This window comes from Pholcus phalangioides, unplaced genomic scaffold (genome assembly GCF_987345545.1).
Source record: "Pholcus phalangioides strain wild (caught in Gottingen) unplaced genomic scaffold, Ppha-v1.0 ptg000040l_1, whole genome shotgun sequence".
Classification (NCBI taxonomy): Eukaryota; Metazoa; Arthropoda; class Arachnida; order Araneae; family Pholcidae; genus Pholcus; species Pholcus phalangioides.
Window position 1 is genome coordinate 650,581 of NW_028301626.1, and position 13,719 is coordinate 664,299.

At 38.8% G+C, this 13,719-nt stretch overlaps 1 protein-coding gene across 1 annotated transcript; it reads right to left on the reverse strand.

Annotated features, from left to right (window-relative positions):
- Positions 1-592: 592 nt before the first annotated feature.
- Dph2 (Diphthamide biosynthesis 2) lies at positions 593-12,238 on the reverse strand. Its single transcript, XM_089254146.1, has 6 exons — positions 11,983-12,238; positions 9,414-9,526; positions 7,775-7,995; positions 4,437-5,105; positions 3,553-3,723; positions 593-739 (listed from the first exon to the last, which is right to left on the reverse strand). Exons 1-6 carry the CDS (start codon positions 12,133-12,135, stop codon positions 612-614), a joined length of 1,455 nt encoding a protein of 484 aa, XP_089110272.1. The 5' UTR covers positions 12,136-12,238; the 3' UTR covers positions 593-611.
- Between the last annotated feature and the right edge of the window lie 1,481 nt (positions 12,239-13,719).

The following is a 13,719-nucleotide window of genomic DNA, read 5'->3' on the forward strand; positions in this document are numbered from 1 at the left end:
CCTGACTAGATAAGAGACAACTACTCAATAGCACTCGTGTCAGTGCTATCAAGGAAAGGGGCCATTCAAGTATTATGTCAGCAGATAACACTGACCCCCCCCCCTTCCCCACCGTCAGCAGCTTAGAATATTTCATACCTTCAAAATAGGGTGGTTGATGATGTAAGCAACCTTCAAAACACCCCCCCCCCTTCCCCGTCATCAAAAGTCAGCAAATCCGAAACCCCTTCCCCCCCCCCTCGATGCTGGCGTAATACTTGAATTACCCCAGAAAAGAGAAAACGTGAAGGCTATGCCTATTACATTAGTTGCAACTGCAGTGGGTAAATCATCTATTTTATGAAGTAATTTTCATTCTGGACCCAGGTGTGTGATATTATGCAGAGGTCTGACTGTATATTTAAACGACTTAGAATGCATCTTACAAGTAAACAAATTGGGCTTGTGTTTGTTATATAATTTGTGAACAATAATTATCAGGTTTTCCACTCAAGTTCCAGTAAATATAAAAATTTCAACCATGTTTTTAAAGTTTTTGACATTGTGAGTTATTGATTACATATAACAACTGTTATTACCTCAAATGCAATGCTATAATATTTAATTTTTTATTAGCTAGGAACATCACAGTTTTCATTTTCGTCATCGTATCCAGAAGCGATACCTCTTCTTCCTTTTAAAATTTCTGCAACAGGTGTCTCTCCAAGTTGCTGTTCCAATCCTTTCCATACTCGAGTAGCTAATTGTTTCAAAAGATAAATAATTTTTATTATTGGGGAAAAAATTATGCAGTTTTTCACTTCAACTGATTTTATAGTACAATTTTAATTTTAAAACATTAAGAACCTCTATTATTGATCAGTACAATTCACAAGCTGTTTGATGCATGCCGCCAATGTACATCTAGAATCATCTTTCAATGGACCAAGATATTAAAGATATTATATCAGAACATTCAAAGCATAGGATTTTCATCTGCACCAATTTAAGAAAAAAAAAAGGCGGGGGAGGGGACATAGGACAAAGTACATACTTTATGCCATCTATATTATAAAACTTCTTTTTTTTTATCATTTAATATGTTGTGCAGGAAATTTGCAGTTTTTATTGATATTTTTACCAAATGATGGGAGTTTTCATTCAAATTTCAGTCAATTAACTAATATTTATATGTATTTGTATGAAAAATTAAGCCTTGACCTACACAGTTATTTTGAGTCCAGCTTTAACTTTCAGATAAATTGCTGAACTAAGATAGTGTCTTATTTTTCTTTAGTGAGAGTTGAAAATGACTCCTTATTACAGTGCCTTAATGTGATCGCATCAGGACTCAGGGTTTCTGATTACAATAACCGATTGATAACTATATCTGAAAAAACCCTGGTGATAAGTGCCATGACCATATGTCCTGTTCGGTCAAACGGGACACATGAAAATGGTATCGCTCCATTTCCCCCCCCCCCCCCCACATAACATACTTCAAAATGTTAAATCATGCCTTGTTTTTATGTTGCTTTAAAACAAGGTTTTTCCTTCCTTTATGATGAGATCATTTTTTTGCCAGTGGAGCGAATTCTCAAATCCACCTCACATTAAGTGAAATGAAGTAAGGTAAGTGTTTCTTTTACCTCAAAAACTGGTTCTGTTGTTGGAATTACGTTGGGTTGGTGGTGGTGAGAAGGGAGGCATGTCTATGGAACTCAGGTCATGTATGGTTTGAAAGAAAACAAAGTTTGGTTGTTACAGGCTCTATCTCTCATAGTGAGCGTAATCTGAAAAATACTGTGGCCGCACAAAATATGAATGAACGAAACAAATATTAATGAAAATTTGAAATTAATTTAAGAAATAACTTTAGAAATATTGAAAATTTTGACTGATTGAAAGTAATATAAATATCAGATTTATTAATTCATTTGTCAATTTTGTATATTCCCCAATATCTCAATGAACTCAATGAATAATGAAAGGAATTAATCTTATTTAATTTATAAACAACATAATTATTCATAATACAGGGTCTTTATAATTAAAGTTCCACTTTGAAATGGCCATAAAAGGAATACTGGACAAAATGTTATCGTACTTGATAATAGTTTACAGGTGATCATGGGATTTAATTTTCCACAAAAAAAAAAGTTCAAAACTGACCACCAGTTGGGAATGCCGCTGTATGCAACACTGGTAAATGAAATAAGACATCAGTTTAAAATGTTTTTAATCATTTCTAAAATGAAACTGTTTGTGGGGTTATGCAAAATTACAATGAATGCATGGCTTACAGCAGGAAGAATTATGCGAATGCGCTATACATGTCATTTGATTTTTCAGCAATAAAATTGAGCCTCCTCTTCAGAGCTTTCAATGTTACATGTTGACAATGTCTGTACGCATGCAACACCGTGCTTTTTTCGTTAAGTGTTATTATGAATGTGATTGCAATGCCAAGGGCCAATGACACCACAGGGTTTAGGAAAATTATGGCAAAGTTTGAAGCCACAGGTTTGTCATCTGCTGCACCTGGGCAGGAAAGTAAGCCTCTTTCTGTGGAAACCAAGGAGGCCCATTTCTTAGCCACCCCGGTTACCAGACCTCAACCCCCGTGACTTCTGGCTATTGAGTTACCTCAAAGCCATTGTTTTTGGTGATAACATAAACAATTTGGCGGAATTGAAAAATGTGATACACCGACATGTCCGCAACATTCCTCCTGATATCCTGAAGAGCTACTGTTGAGAATACAGTAATGCGATTTAATTTGCTTTCAGAAAATGGTGTACACCACATTGAACATGCTTTGTAACATGTTTTAGAAACAAGCAAAAACATTTTAAACCGATGTCTTCATGTCTTATTTCATTTAACAATATTGCATACAGCGTTATTCCCTGCTGGTGGTGAGTTTTTGAACTTTTTTTTGCGGAAAATTGAATTCAATGACCTCCTGTAAACTATTGCCAAATTTAATAACATTTTGTCCAGTTTCCTTTTTATGGCCATTTCAAAGTGGAACTTTAATTATAAAGACCCCACATATAACTAATATGAGAAGTAGCTTTATAATAAATGAAAATTTATACAAGACATTATTTCAGAGAAACAGCGCTCAATAATTTTCAATAGTTTCGGGAGACCCCATATTTGATGCAGGGCTCCAATTAATTGGATCTGATCGGTGACGTCAAATACATGTTTTGACATGAATCATTTCACAACCCAAAAACCCAAAATGAACAGAACTTGGGAGCCATCTGATTTCCAGTGAGGGAAGAGCGATTGAAGTTATATACTGTGACGTATAACTTCATGTACATATATATCAATTTTTTTTTTCTACAAAAATGTGACAAATGACTCTGCATTCTTTGATTTTCATTGTTTGTAAATGAAACTTGTGTATGCAGATTAATTTGATGCAGCGACATTTTTTCCTCAGCATTGTGAAATTTACATCGCAGATTATATGCCACAACAGATGCAGAAAATCATGATACTTCTAACACAAATGATGTTTTCAATTATTTTCTAAAATAAAATGGATGAAATACTTACTGAAACCATCAGCATATTTATTAGCGATCACCATGTCATTTCTTAGGACCATATCAGAATCAGAAGATATTTCTTTACCAACTTGGTCACTCGATATTCGAATTTTCCCAGTCACCAGCGATACATCCCCCTCATCAACTGCTACTTCAAATGGGACATGGGATGCTGCACCTAAAAAAGAAAAATAATTGTTATGAGCACAATACTGGTCTAATCATCATAATAGACAATTTATTACTGCTTTACCCTTCTTTCGGGAAGTGTGTGTGCATGCTAATCTAATGTTGTGAAATTATTGCTGCTATCTATACTTCAAATTGTGAGTGAAAGGTAAAGATTGGATATTTGTGTCATTTTAGGGTTTGCTGCCCTCTGTGGTGAGACTTTTCAGCAGAGATATCGGCTTGCATTTGTACCGCAGAGTTGAAGAAGACCAACTTCAGTTGGTTGTCACTATGCTGCCTGCAGGGATCAAACTCGGGTCCCCATGATGTGAATCGATTGTAATATCCACAAGTCTGCACACTGAGAGTGGGAAAGGATTAATAGTTGTGGCCAATCATCATTGTAAAGATCTATGCTCACACACATCAGTTCCGGCTCATCTACGATCCAAGAGATCAGGGGTCAGTCTCGTCTCAGTTCAAAAAATAATAATTCTTCTTCCCCCTATTGGTCTAATCATTCACACTCATCAGTTGTATTTCAGAATCTGATCCTAATATGCATCTAAGAGACAGAACGGAAATGGTCTGTAGCTATTGTGTGTGAATAGACCTTTAACCAGCACAACACACTTTTCTTTCTTTACCCCCTGCCCCTGAATATCGAAGTCATATAGTTGGATAGGAAATAGAATTATGTATGACATAAAATAATCTCACCAGGTAATAATTCTCTGAAATCAGTTGTGTACTGCCCAGTCCACTCACGAGCCTTGTTCAATGCCGTTTCCATTTCAAAAGGTGTCACGATAGGTTGATAAAAGTCATGGCTGTCTATCAGAGAGCATTCCGAACACGCTACACATACATATACTTCTATTTCGGCAAAATTTGCCAGTTTTGCTTCATTCAATTTCCCAACAACCAAGGTGTAAGCTTTCTTCCCAGCTTCCTTGATTATCTTCTTCAAGTGATCAATGACATCCAAATATTTTGATACGCCTAACGTTCCAACAAGAATTCCGATAATATTAGCATCTTTAGCTTTTTCGATATAGTAGTATCGTTTCCGAAGGTACTTATTAATGTCCAGTGTCTCTTGTCTATATGCTCCTGTCCGGGGCTCATATGAATAAAACTTACTGGAACTAAATGTGAGCATTAAATTTAATAGAGTCATATTTTCGGAGCCAATATAAAAAAAATCATACGAAGATAGGAGATTTGATTTGGGTATCTCGAAAGTTCGACCACATTTATTGATTTTGCAGCACTCCGATGTGATATGTACTTCTGAATTTTTCATATCGGTACAACTTTCGCTCGGAAGGCATAGATTGGAGAATACAACATTTTTATACTGTGGTGAAAGCAGTTTCTCCAGATCACCTAAAATCGAACAAAAAAAAAAATTTTAATTACATTTTTAAATTTATTTCAAATACTCATAAATGCAAGTACAATCAAGCAAGTAAAGTAAAAAATTGGCAGTCCAAGCCAATTCCAATAATGTTAATGAAACTTGCTTATGATGTGGATGGAAACACAGTGACCTCGTGACAAGACATTGTCGTAATTTCCTTTATAAACTTTTTTTTTGTTATAAAAATGTCCAATTTTTCAAAATAAGCTAACTTTAATTTGTAATCTTTATTAGAAGCGGGGATGAAGGTAAAAAACATAATTTATAAATAGTAATTTTCGAAATCACTATATGTTGCAGCTTTGTATTTCTTGCCAAGGTTCATTTATAAATAATATTTGGGAATTATTCAACTATCTGGACCATTTTTTTGTCAGGACTGGTAACGTTCCATAAACAGAGTGCATAGCTAACACCTCGCACAGTAAAACAGGTTTTCCCGCATTTAATGCTGTTTTTCCCAACTTTCTTTCATTTTTCAAATTGGAATATCTCAATGAATATTGCACTTAGAAACGTGGAATGTTTTTTGTTGACATCAGGAAAGAAACAGAGCAACAACTTTCTGTGTTTCTTGACACACTGGGACGGTATGAAAAGTTAAATTTTATTTTAATAACTATACAACCCCTTGCAGCATGAATGACATATCTGAGAATGACATATACAAATACAACGCCACAACAGGCGAACCGCCCAACGAGGCGGCCGACCCAAGAACATCATGGATCCCCGAGCCATTTCTTGGAGTTCCCCCCCCCCCCCCGCGGAACCCCCCAACGAACCGGTACATGCGGGAATGTGCGTGTACGTGTAGTGCAACCTGACGTAAAGTTTGTTTTGGTGTAATGCTTGTTATGTGTAGTGCTGTCATCTGCCCCCAGTTTTTCTAACTATGAGTGAAGTGTTATGGTTGAATGATTTACCGTTGTAGGACTGTTGCTCTCTGTGGCGAGACTTTTTAACGGGGAGATCGGCTCGCATTTGCGCCTTGAAGTTGGGAACCACAGAAAACCAACTTCAGCCGACCACCAATGTGTGGTTCGAACCCGGATCCTCGCATCACGAGTCCGGCACTATAACCACTCGACCACCACAGCGGCAATATACCACACGTTATTTGGATAATTTTTCTAATTGGAAGTATGTGCCTCTAGGACCAACGGTTCACCAGTAAAATGCCATACGCCTTGTTACCTATGCAACCTGTATATATGATCCCAATTTACCATATTTTTTCCCCCCATCAAATATGCTCACCCTGTTGCCTGGTCAAAATGAAATGACAACTTTACGTGCACAGTATTTGATTGCGCATCTGATTACGTTTCTTGTCAAAAAAAGGTTTTGAAAATATCAACCTTGGTTATAATGACAAAAATTTACAGAATCTTTGATATTATACAGAGTTTTACTGCGATTTAAAAAGTGGTTGTTTCTTCGGCAAACACATTGGGCAGATGTGTGCTGATGCCTTCCAGAGAACTCAGACGTTTTTTTACAACCATTTGGCCAAATTCACAAAACCTCTGAATTACTGCGTATTTGGTATTTGATATACGTTCATCCGTGCATTATGAAAAAAAACTATCCTCATAAATAGTGTTACTACATACACGAAAACACCCCATTCGCAATAACAACATAATTTTTTTAATGTTGGGTGATCATATAATAAGTGAGTAGCCTTTCGGAGAATATCTGTTTTGTAATTAAAATCGCCCATAGAGGTTTTAGAAGAGGGGACAAAATTATTTCACGCAGACATACCCCCATTATTTTTTTATGGAAGCATGTAAGATATATTTGTGTTGTTTTTTTTCAAATTAATATTACTTCGTAGATGGATATATAAATATAAAAATAAATAAAGATGGATGTATGGATCGTATATAAAACCAATATTTACACCAGGGGTGCACAACCTCCAGCCTGCAGGCCAAATGTGCCTTGCTAAGGGATCGTCACATTGCCCACGAAAGGCCTCCAGGTAGAAAAATATCAGTAGTGAAAGGCTGATCATATTTCCTTCATGGAAAATCGGGATCCACTCGTGCCATCAGCAATTATCACCAAAAGATTGTCAAAGGTAAGTAAAGTTGTCAATTATAACAACAAAAAATTGTCAAAAAGAAGTATAAATTTATTTTGAAATGAGTATATTCATCTGAATATAATCAATTATGATAATTTTAGTGATAATTATCATATAATTTATAATCTCAATCCTTGATTTCAGTAAAAAATAAAAATTTGAATAAGATTAGTTGAAAATCAGGACATTTCATAGAAACGTCTAGACCAGTGATTTCCAACGTGGGTGTTAACGCCCCCTGGGGGGGCGACGGAATGTTCCAGAGGGGCAGTAGAAGCTACAAGTTAGATTGCGTTGGGGGGGGCGATGGGAGAAAAAAATTTCTGAAGAAGGGGGCGATGGGACAAAAAAGGTTGGGAAACTATGGTCTAGACGGACAAAATTATGGGAATGCCCTGCAAAATACACACAGGTCATATGGTCACCTTATATATTCCAGTTTTTGGTCCCTGAGCAGCAGAAATACCACACATTTGGCCCACACACTGAAAACTTTGTGCGCCCCTGGTTTACATCCATGAACAGAATTGTTAAACTTACTTATCACATGGTTATAAAACACTTCATGGAGGACGATAATATGGGAATCACTGTCTTGGAACATTTTCCTGAACGCACCGGCAGCATCATCCACATCACACGGAATTTTCCCAAAAACATAAAGTACGGGAAGTCTGTTTGTGGGACTCAGACACGAGTGGCCGAAGTGAATAATCGAATCGCATGACACATGTTCAGCTGTTATCTCATCCACACAGCAACTGAAAATAAAAGTAAATAACATACTATTGTGACTTTATCAAGCAATGGTAAATGATGAAATTTGAAAAAATGAAATCAATTTTATTGCATGAAATCACACGATCAACGATTTTGGAAGGAACTGCATCTAAAGGCTCAATTACATCGGGTGAGAATACTAACTATTTTCCAGCAAGTAAAGTAGTTGGCGAGTGAACAGGTTTCAACTAGCGCAGCAAATTTCAACACAGAACTAGTAAAATCGCTCACTAGATTAGCGAGCAAATAAGTTTCTTTCCCTTCTTTTTTTGTGTATTGTTGTCTTTCTCTTTTGTTGCGAGCTAAAGTGAAAGGAAAAAAAAGTTGCCACACTCATATTGCACCCGAGAGATAACAAATATGCCAGCGTGTAGCAAGAAAAGTAGCCTACCCTTCAACTTTTCTCTCACTAGTAGAGTGAGTGGCGGGTTTACTTGATAACATTATTACACAGAGCGACTTTAAGTAGCAATGAGTAAAACCACAAGCGAGTAGCTAATAAACTCATCCGAAGTAATTGAGCCTCAAGCAAAATGTTTTTTGGTGTTGTGGGTATCTTCACACAAAAATTCATAGCCAACCACAATTGGTGAAGAGCGATATGCCAAAGTATGTGATACAAACCGTTTTTAACCCTTTATATCCTGATTTAATTTAATAATAATAACGTGATCAGCATGTATTCCCAAGAGATAGTTATGATCTGTCCAGGGAATTTGTTAGTGTTAGTAGACATCCATGCTCGACCCGGGATTCGAACCCAGACCTGCACAATCAGAAGCTAGCTCCCTAACCACTGGACTGCCGGGCGGCGACGACGACTTACCAGTAACTTTTACCTACGGTATGGATAGGATGGACCATGAATTATTAATACACCATCAATCAACTGCTTTTACAAGGGGACACCAGTTTCAAATGCCATCAGGATATAAAGGGTTAACATACTTACTGGCAGGGTATCTCAATTTAAATCAGATTGATTTAATGATTGTTGATTATCCGAAATACTTTATCTAAATTTCTAATGTTTGATGCTAAATTTTTGATTAAAACACAATCAGCACGTATTGCCAAGAGATCGTTACGATCTGTCCAGGGAAATTTTTAGTGTTAGTAGACATCCATACCTTAACCGGGATTCGAACGCAAACCTGATTGTCAGAATTTTTTCAACAGCAACTCCAATAAAAGGTGCAAAACATCCAACAGGGTGATGGAATGAGGAGTTTTTCAAACACTACCTCGTTACTTAAAAAAGAAACTGCACAAGAAATCGTGAGTAAATTCTAGATGCTCAGTGAAAAGTTTGGAAACCCCTGATATAAATATAGCATCTGTCAGCAGTTTTGGTGGTACATCGACATCTTAGCGCTGCCAAGTTATCGCCATGACATACCTTCCATAAGATGTATCGCCAGAAATAAATATTTGACAACCAGCCTCTTTCTCAAGAACTTGGGATAGTTCAGCTGCATCTTTCAGATAATTATCAGGAAACTGCAGAGCCACCTAAGAGATACCGTAAACTTGTTATAAAATTTATTAAAAAATGTATATATATATAAACAGATTATATTATTTTCATCTACCTTATTCCCCCGCATTAACCAGCAAACATTGACGGAGACCAGCGTTTGTAATTTTGGACGTTCCAACTCTTTTTTTTCCTAAAATTTTCCATTTTCCCTCTTAATGAGGTTTATTTCAACTATTGAAATCAAAAATTAAATTCTTTTTTCATGACTGAGTCGTAATTATCATGTCGTATAAACATATTTATCAAGCAAATACGTTTTGTTTGGTGAATTATAAATCTTCACCCATCGCATCTTGCAGAAGCCCCCCCCCCCCCTACTTCCTGCCAGAGGCAATTTGTGGTAGTTGGCAACTTTACTTGCCTTCAATAATTTTTTGGTTTTAATCGACAACTTTACTCACACCTGACATTTTTTTAGCATAATTTGCATGGATCCTGATTTTCTGTGTTTTTCGTACCTTTATGAAGGAAGTATGGTCAGCCTAGGTATTTATTGTGTGTATTGATACTTTTCTATCGAAACATGTTTGGCGGGCCATAGTTTCCCACATCACTAGAATATACCATAGGTTCTTAATCCTTTTTCAGCCGTGACCGAAAATCAACAACAAGTTTAGTTTTGTGACCCCATGGGCAAGCGCAGACCCAGAGGAAGCAATGGGAACAATCGCCCCTCGCAAGAGCTGAATAATATACGTATAAAAAAATCTTGTCTCGTAACATACGAGATTATCTGATGCACTTACTTAATAAGTCACTTCTCTGACACATCATCCTGGATCTTCCCCCCCCCCCCACTTCTAGTCCATTTGGAGATAAAGATGTCTGCCTCCGTTCCATTTTCAGCTGAAGATGCATACCTGTTTTATTTGCAGCTGAAGACATCTGCAACTCAGAGCTGATGACATATGTCTCGGCGGAACAGCTGCAATGTGGTCCGCCACGACTTTGGTGACTTTTCCCCCGCGATAAGTTGCCAAGACTGTCCTGATTGTGTTGCCATATTTTTCAGCATCTTCCCAGTTTTTGCTGGGTGATACTAGGTGGCGCTAGCTTCGCCAAAAGTGTTTTCTCTTTTGTGTTCACCATATTTCTTTTCCTCAAAAATTTGAAATAGCCATTGTTTCATTTCTAGAGTGTCTCTTGGATTACTATATTACTCCGTTCTCCCGTTCGCATCAGGCTGTATATTTCCATTTTATTATTCATTCCGTTTTGTTATTTCATTATATTTATCCATTGTCATGCCTTCTGTCTTATTAAATTATAATTTATTATTTAAAAGGAACTCGGAGAAACTTTTATGCCTGGAATTCTTTAGTCAATCCATTTATTATTAAAAAAAAGAGTTCGGGTTTTATTTTTTTCATACTGATGTTTAATCTAGAAAGTGATATTTTTGCTATTATTATGTGTGTGCTTGGTGGTTTCTATTATTATGTTGTGTACGTTGGTGATTTTTTTTCCCGTCCCGAAGTGTCTGACGGCCTTAAGGGCATGTCCCACAAGAACTTGCTTTACAACGCAGGGTAAGATAATTAAAGTAAACGATAATAAAAGTCTTTGTTGGACAAACTTAAAAAAAACACAGCCAGCGTGAAGGAAATCCCGTACTTGTTCGGACATTTCAAAGGAAGACACTCATTCCGTGGCCTTTGTATTGAAAGCGATCAAAATGATTGCTTCCCCGAGGCTCCCGACAAAGACTTTTATTGTCTTTAACTTTAATTATCTTACCCAGCATCCCCAAGCAAGTTATCGTGGGACATGACTTTAAGAGACTTCTCATTGGGTCATCAGACATGTTATGCACTGGGGAAAAAATCACCAAGTGGTGGACCATACAGCAGCTGTTCTATCTCAGCTTATTCACAGCTGAAGATGTCTGCGGAAGCCTTATTTGCAGCATAAAATGCCTACCTCAGCATCATTTGCAGCATAAAATGCCTACCTCAGCATCATTTGCAGCTGAAGATATCTGCCTCAGCTTCATTCACAGCTGCCTGCCCAATCTCAAGTGCGAATCCATGTATGTGGATTTGGATGGCCCATCTTGGAAGCCCTGAGCAAATCAGTAAGGGTGGGACCCATAGCTCAAGAGCCCCTGGCTGCTAGTGGATTTGAATGACCAGTCTCAAGGCCCCCCCCGTGAATCGAATTCGAGTCGAGACCGATAGCTCAAGAATCCCTGTCTGTAAGTAGATTCGCACTACCCTTTTCGGAAGCCCCTGCGAATTAGAAGGGCCCATAGCAAAAGAGCCATCTAGCTGTTAGTAGGTATGAACGACCCATCGTTCCTGACCCATAGGTTAAGAACCCCAGGGAGTAGATCCTTCACAAACCCGTATGCATGGTAAGCTCACACCTAAATGGTGGGAAAAAAATTAACGAAATGGCACACAGGTGGTAAGACGCCTCGTGTACAAACCTTTTTGAATTGATTCGCGCGAATCCAATCGGAGCACCTTTCGATCTCGTAGAAATCGTCGATGGGGTCATCTCTACGACAGTCATCACTGCTTCCCACGTGGATTTTACGAGAAATGACTTCTTCTTCTTTGCTGCTGAACGCCACCGACATCTCGGAACCGTATGGAAATCAACAGTGTGGAGCCCGATGTTATGGACGTTCTGGACTGGGCCTTTACACATTTGTTTACATACTAACACCTTCGTAGTTGTTGTGTTCTTGCGCAGCTGTGTTGCCAGATCCTTGGCCGAAATCATCTTAAAGCCGGGTTTTCCTAGGAGCTGAGGTTTCCTGTGTCGTCCGCAACGTGATTCGCCCAGCGCGACACGCCTTCCACTCACCAGTAAAGCCGGGTTTTCCTAGGAATAGGTTCTTTGCGCCGCGTGAACCGAATTAGACCGGCAGAAACGTGTTACGTAATTACGCTACGCGTTTGTGTTTTCCTAGGGTGGTGCATCAGATCAGGACGGCTATATTATATTATATGGCTTTGGCATCAGTTACTCTGTCGTCTGCATGCTCCGGTTTGAAGAGAAGGGAAAGAAAACAACAAAAATGAAGGGAAAATCGGTGAATCGCACGACGCATTTGACTCCTCCAGAAGCAGTCAGCCAATAACAATAACGCCCGACGTAAAGCACTGTCGTGAGTCGTATTGCGCTCTGTAGAAAAACAGCCATACTGCTTTTCATACTGGTGAGTGGATGGCGTGTCACGCCGGGTGATTCACGTCGCGCGTGACACAGAAAACCTGCTCCTAGGAAAACCCGGCTTCAGAAAAGTAGCGTGACTGTTTTCCTACAGAGCGCAATACGCCTGACGACAGCGCTTTAGGTCGGGCGTGATTGGCCCACTGCTTCTGGAGGAGTCGAATGCGTCGTGCGCCGTGGTTTTGCCGATATTTTCTTCAAGCCGGGTTTTCCTAGAAATAGGTTTTTTGCGCCGCGCGAACCGAACAGTATAATTTCGCGCCGGCAGCAACGTGTTACATAATCACGCTACGCGTTTGTGTTTTCCTAGCGGGGCGCATCAGATCAGGACGGGTATATTATAGTATATGGCCCTGGCATCAGCTACTCTGTCGTCTGCATGCTCCGGTTTGAAAGGAAGGGAAAGAAAACACACAAGGGTGAAGAGAAAATCGGCAAAACGCGCGGCGCACTTGACTCCTCCGGAAGCAGTCGGCCAATAACGCCCGACGTAAAGCGCTGTCGTGAGGCGTATTGCGCTCTGTAGGAAAACAGTCATGCTGCTTTTCTTATTCGTGAGTGGACGGCGTGTCTCGCTGGGCGAATCACGTTGCGCGCGGCACAGGAAACCTGCTCGTAGGAAAACCCTGCTTCACTCTTGTATGTTTTCTTTTCCTTCCCTTCAAACCGGAGCATGCAGACGACAGAGTAGCTGATGCCAAAGCCATATACTTTATATAGCCGTCCTGATCTGATGCGCCTCGCTAGGAAAACACAAACGCGTGGCGTGATTATGTAACTCGTTTCTGTCGGCGCGAAATAGTCTAATTTGGTTCACGCTGCGCAACAAACCTATTCCTAGGAAAACCCGGCTTTAAAAGAAATTCCAGAGTATTTGGAATTATTTCCGCTGCCATCTGAAAAATAACATAAGAACATTTAAAAACGTCTGAAATAATGAAAATGATATTTTCCTAGCATTATGAAATGTTTTGATTGCTCTATT

Coding starts and splice junctions, on each gene's coding strand:
- Dph2 (XM_089254146.1), bottom strand. CDS start 12,135: ATGTCGGTGGCGTTCAGCAGCAAAGAAGAAGAAGTCATTTCTCGTAAA. Junction 9,527..11,982: donor GCGCGAATCAATTCAAAAAG/GTTTGTACACGA, acceptor GGTATCTCTTAG/GTGGCTCTGCAGTTTCCTGA. Junction 5,106..7,774: donor GTTTTATAACCATGTGATAA/GTAAGTTTAACA, acceptor GTTCGATTTTAG/GTGATCTGGAGAAACTGCTT.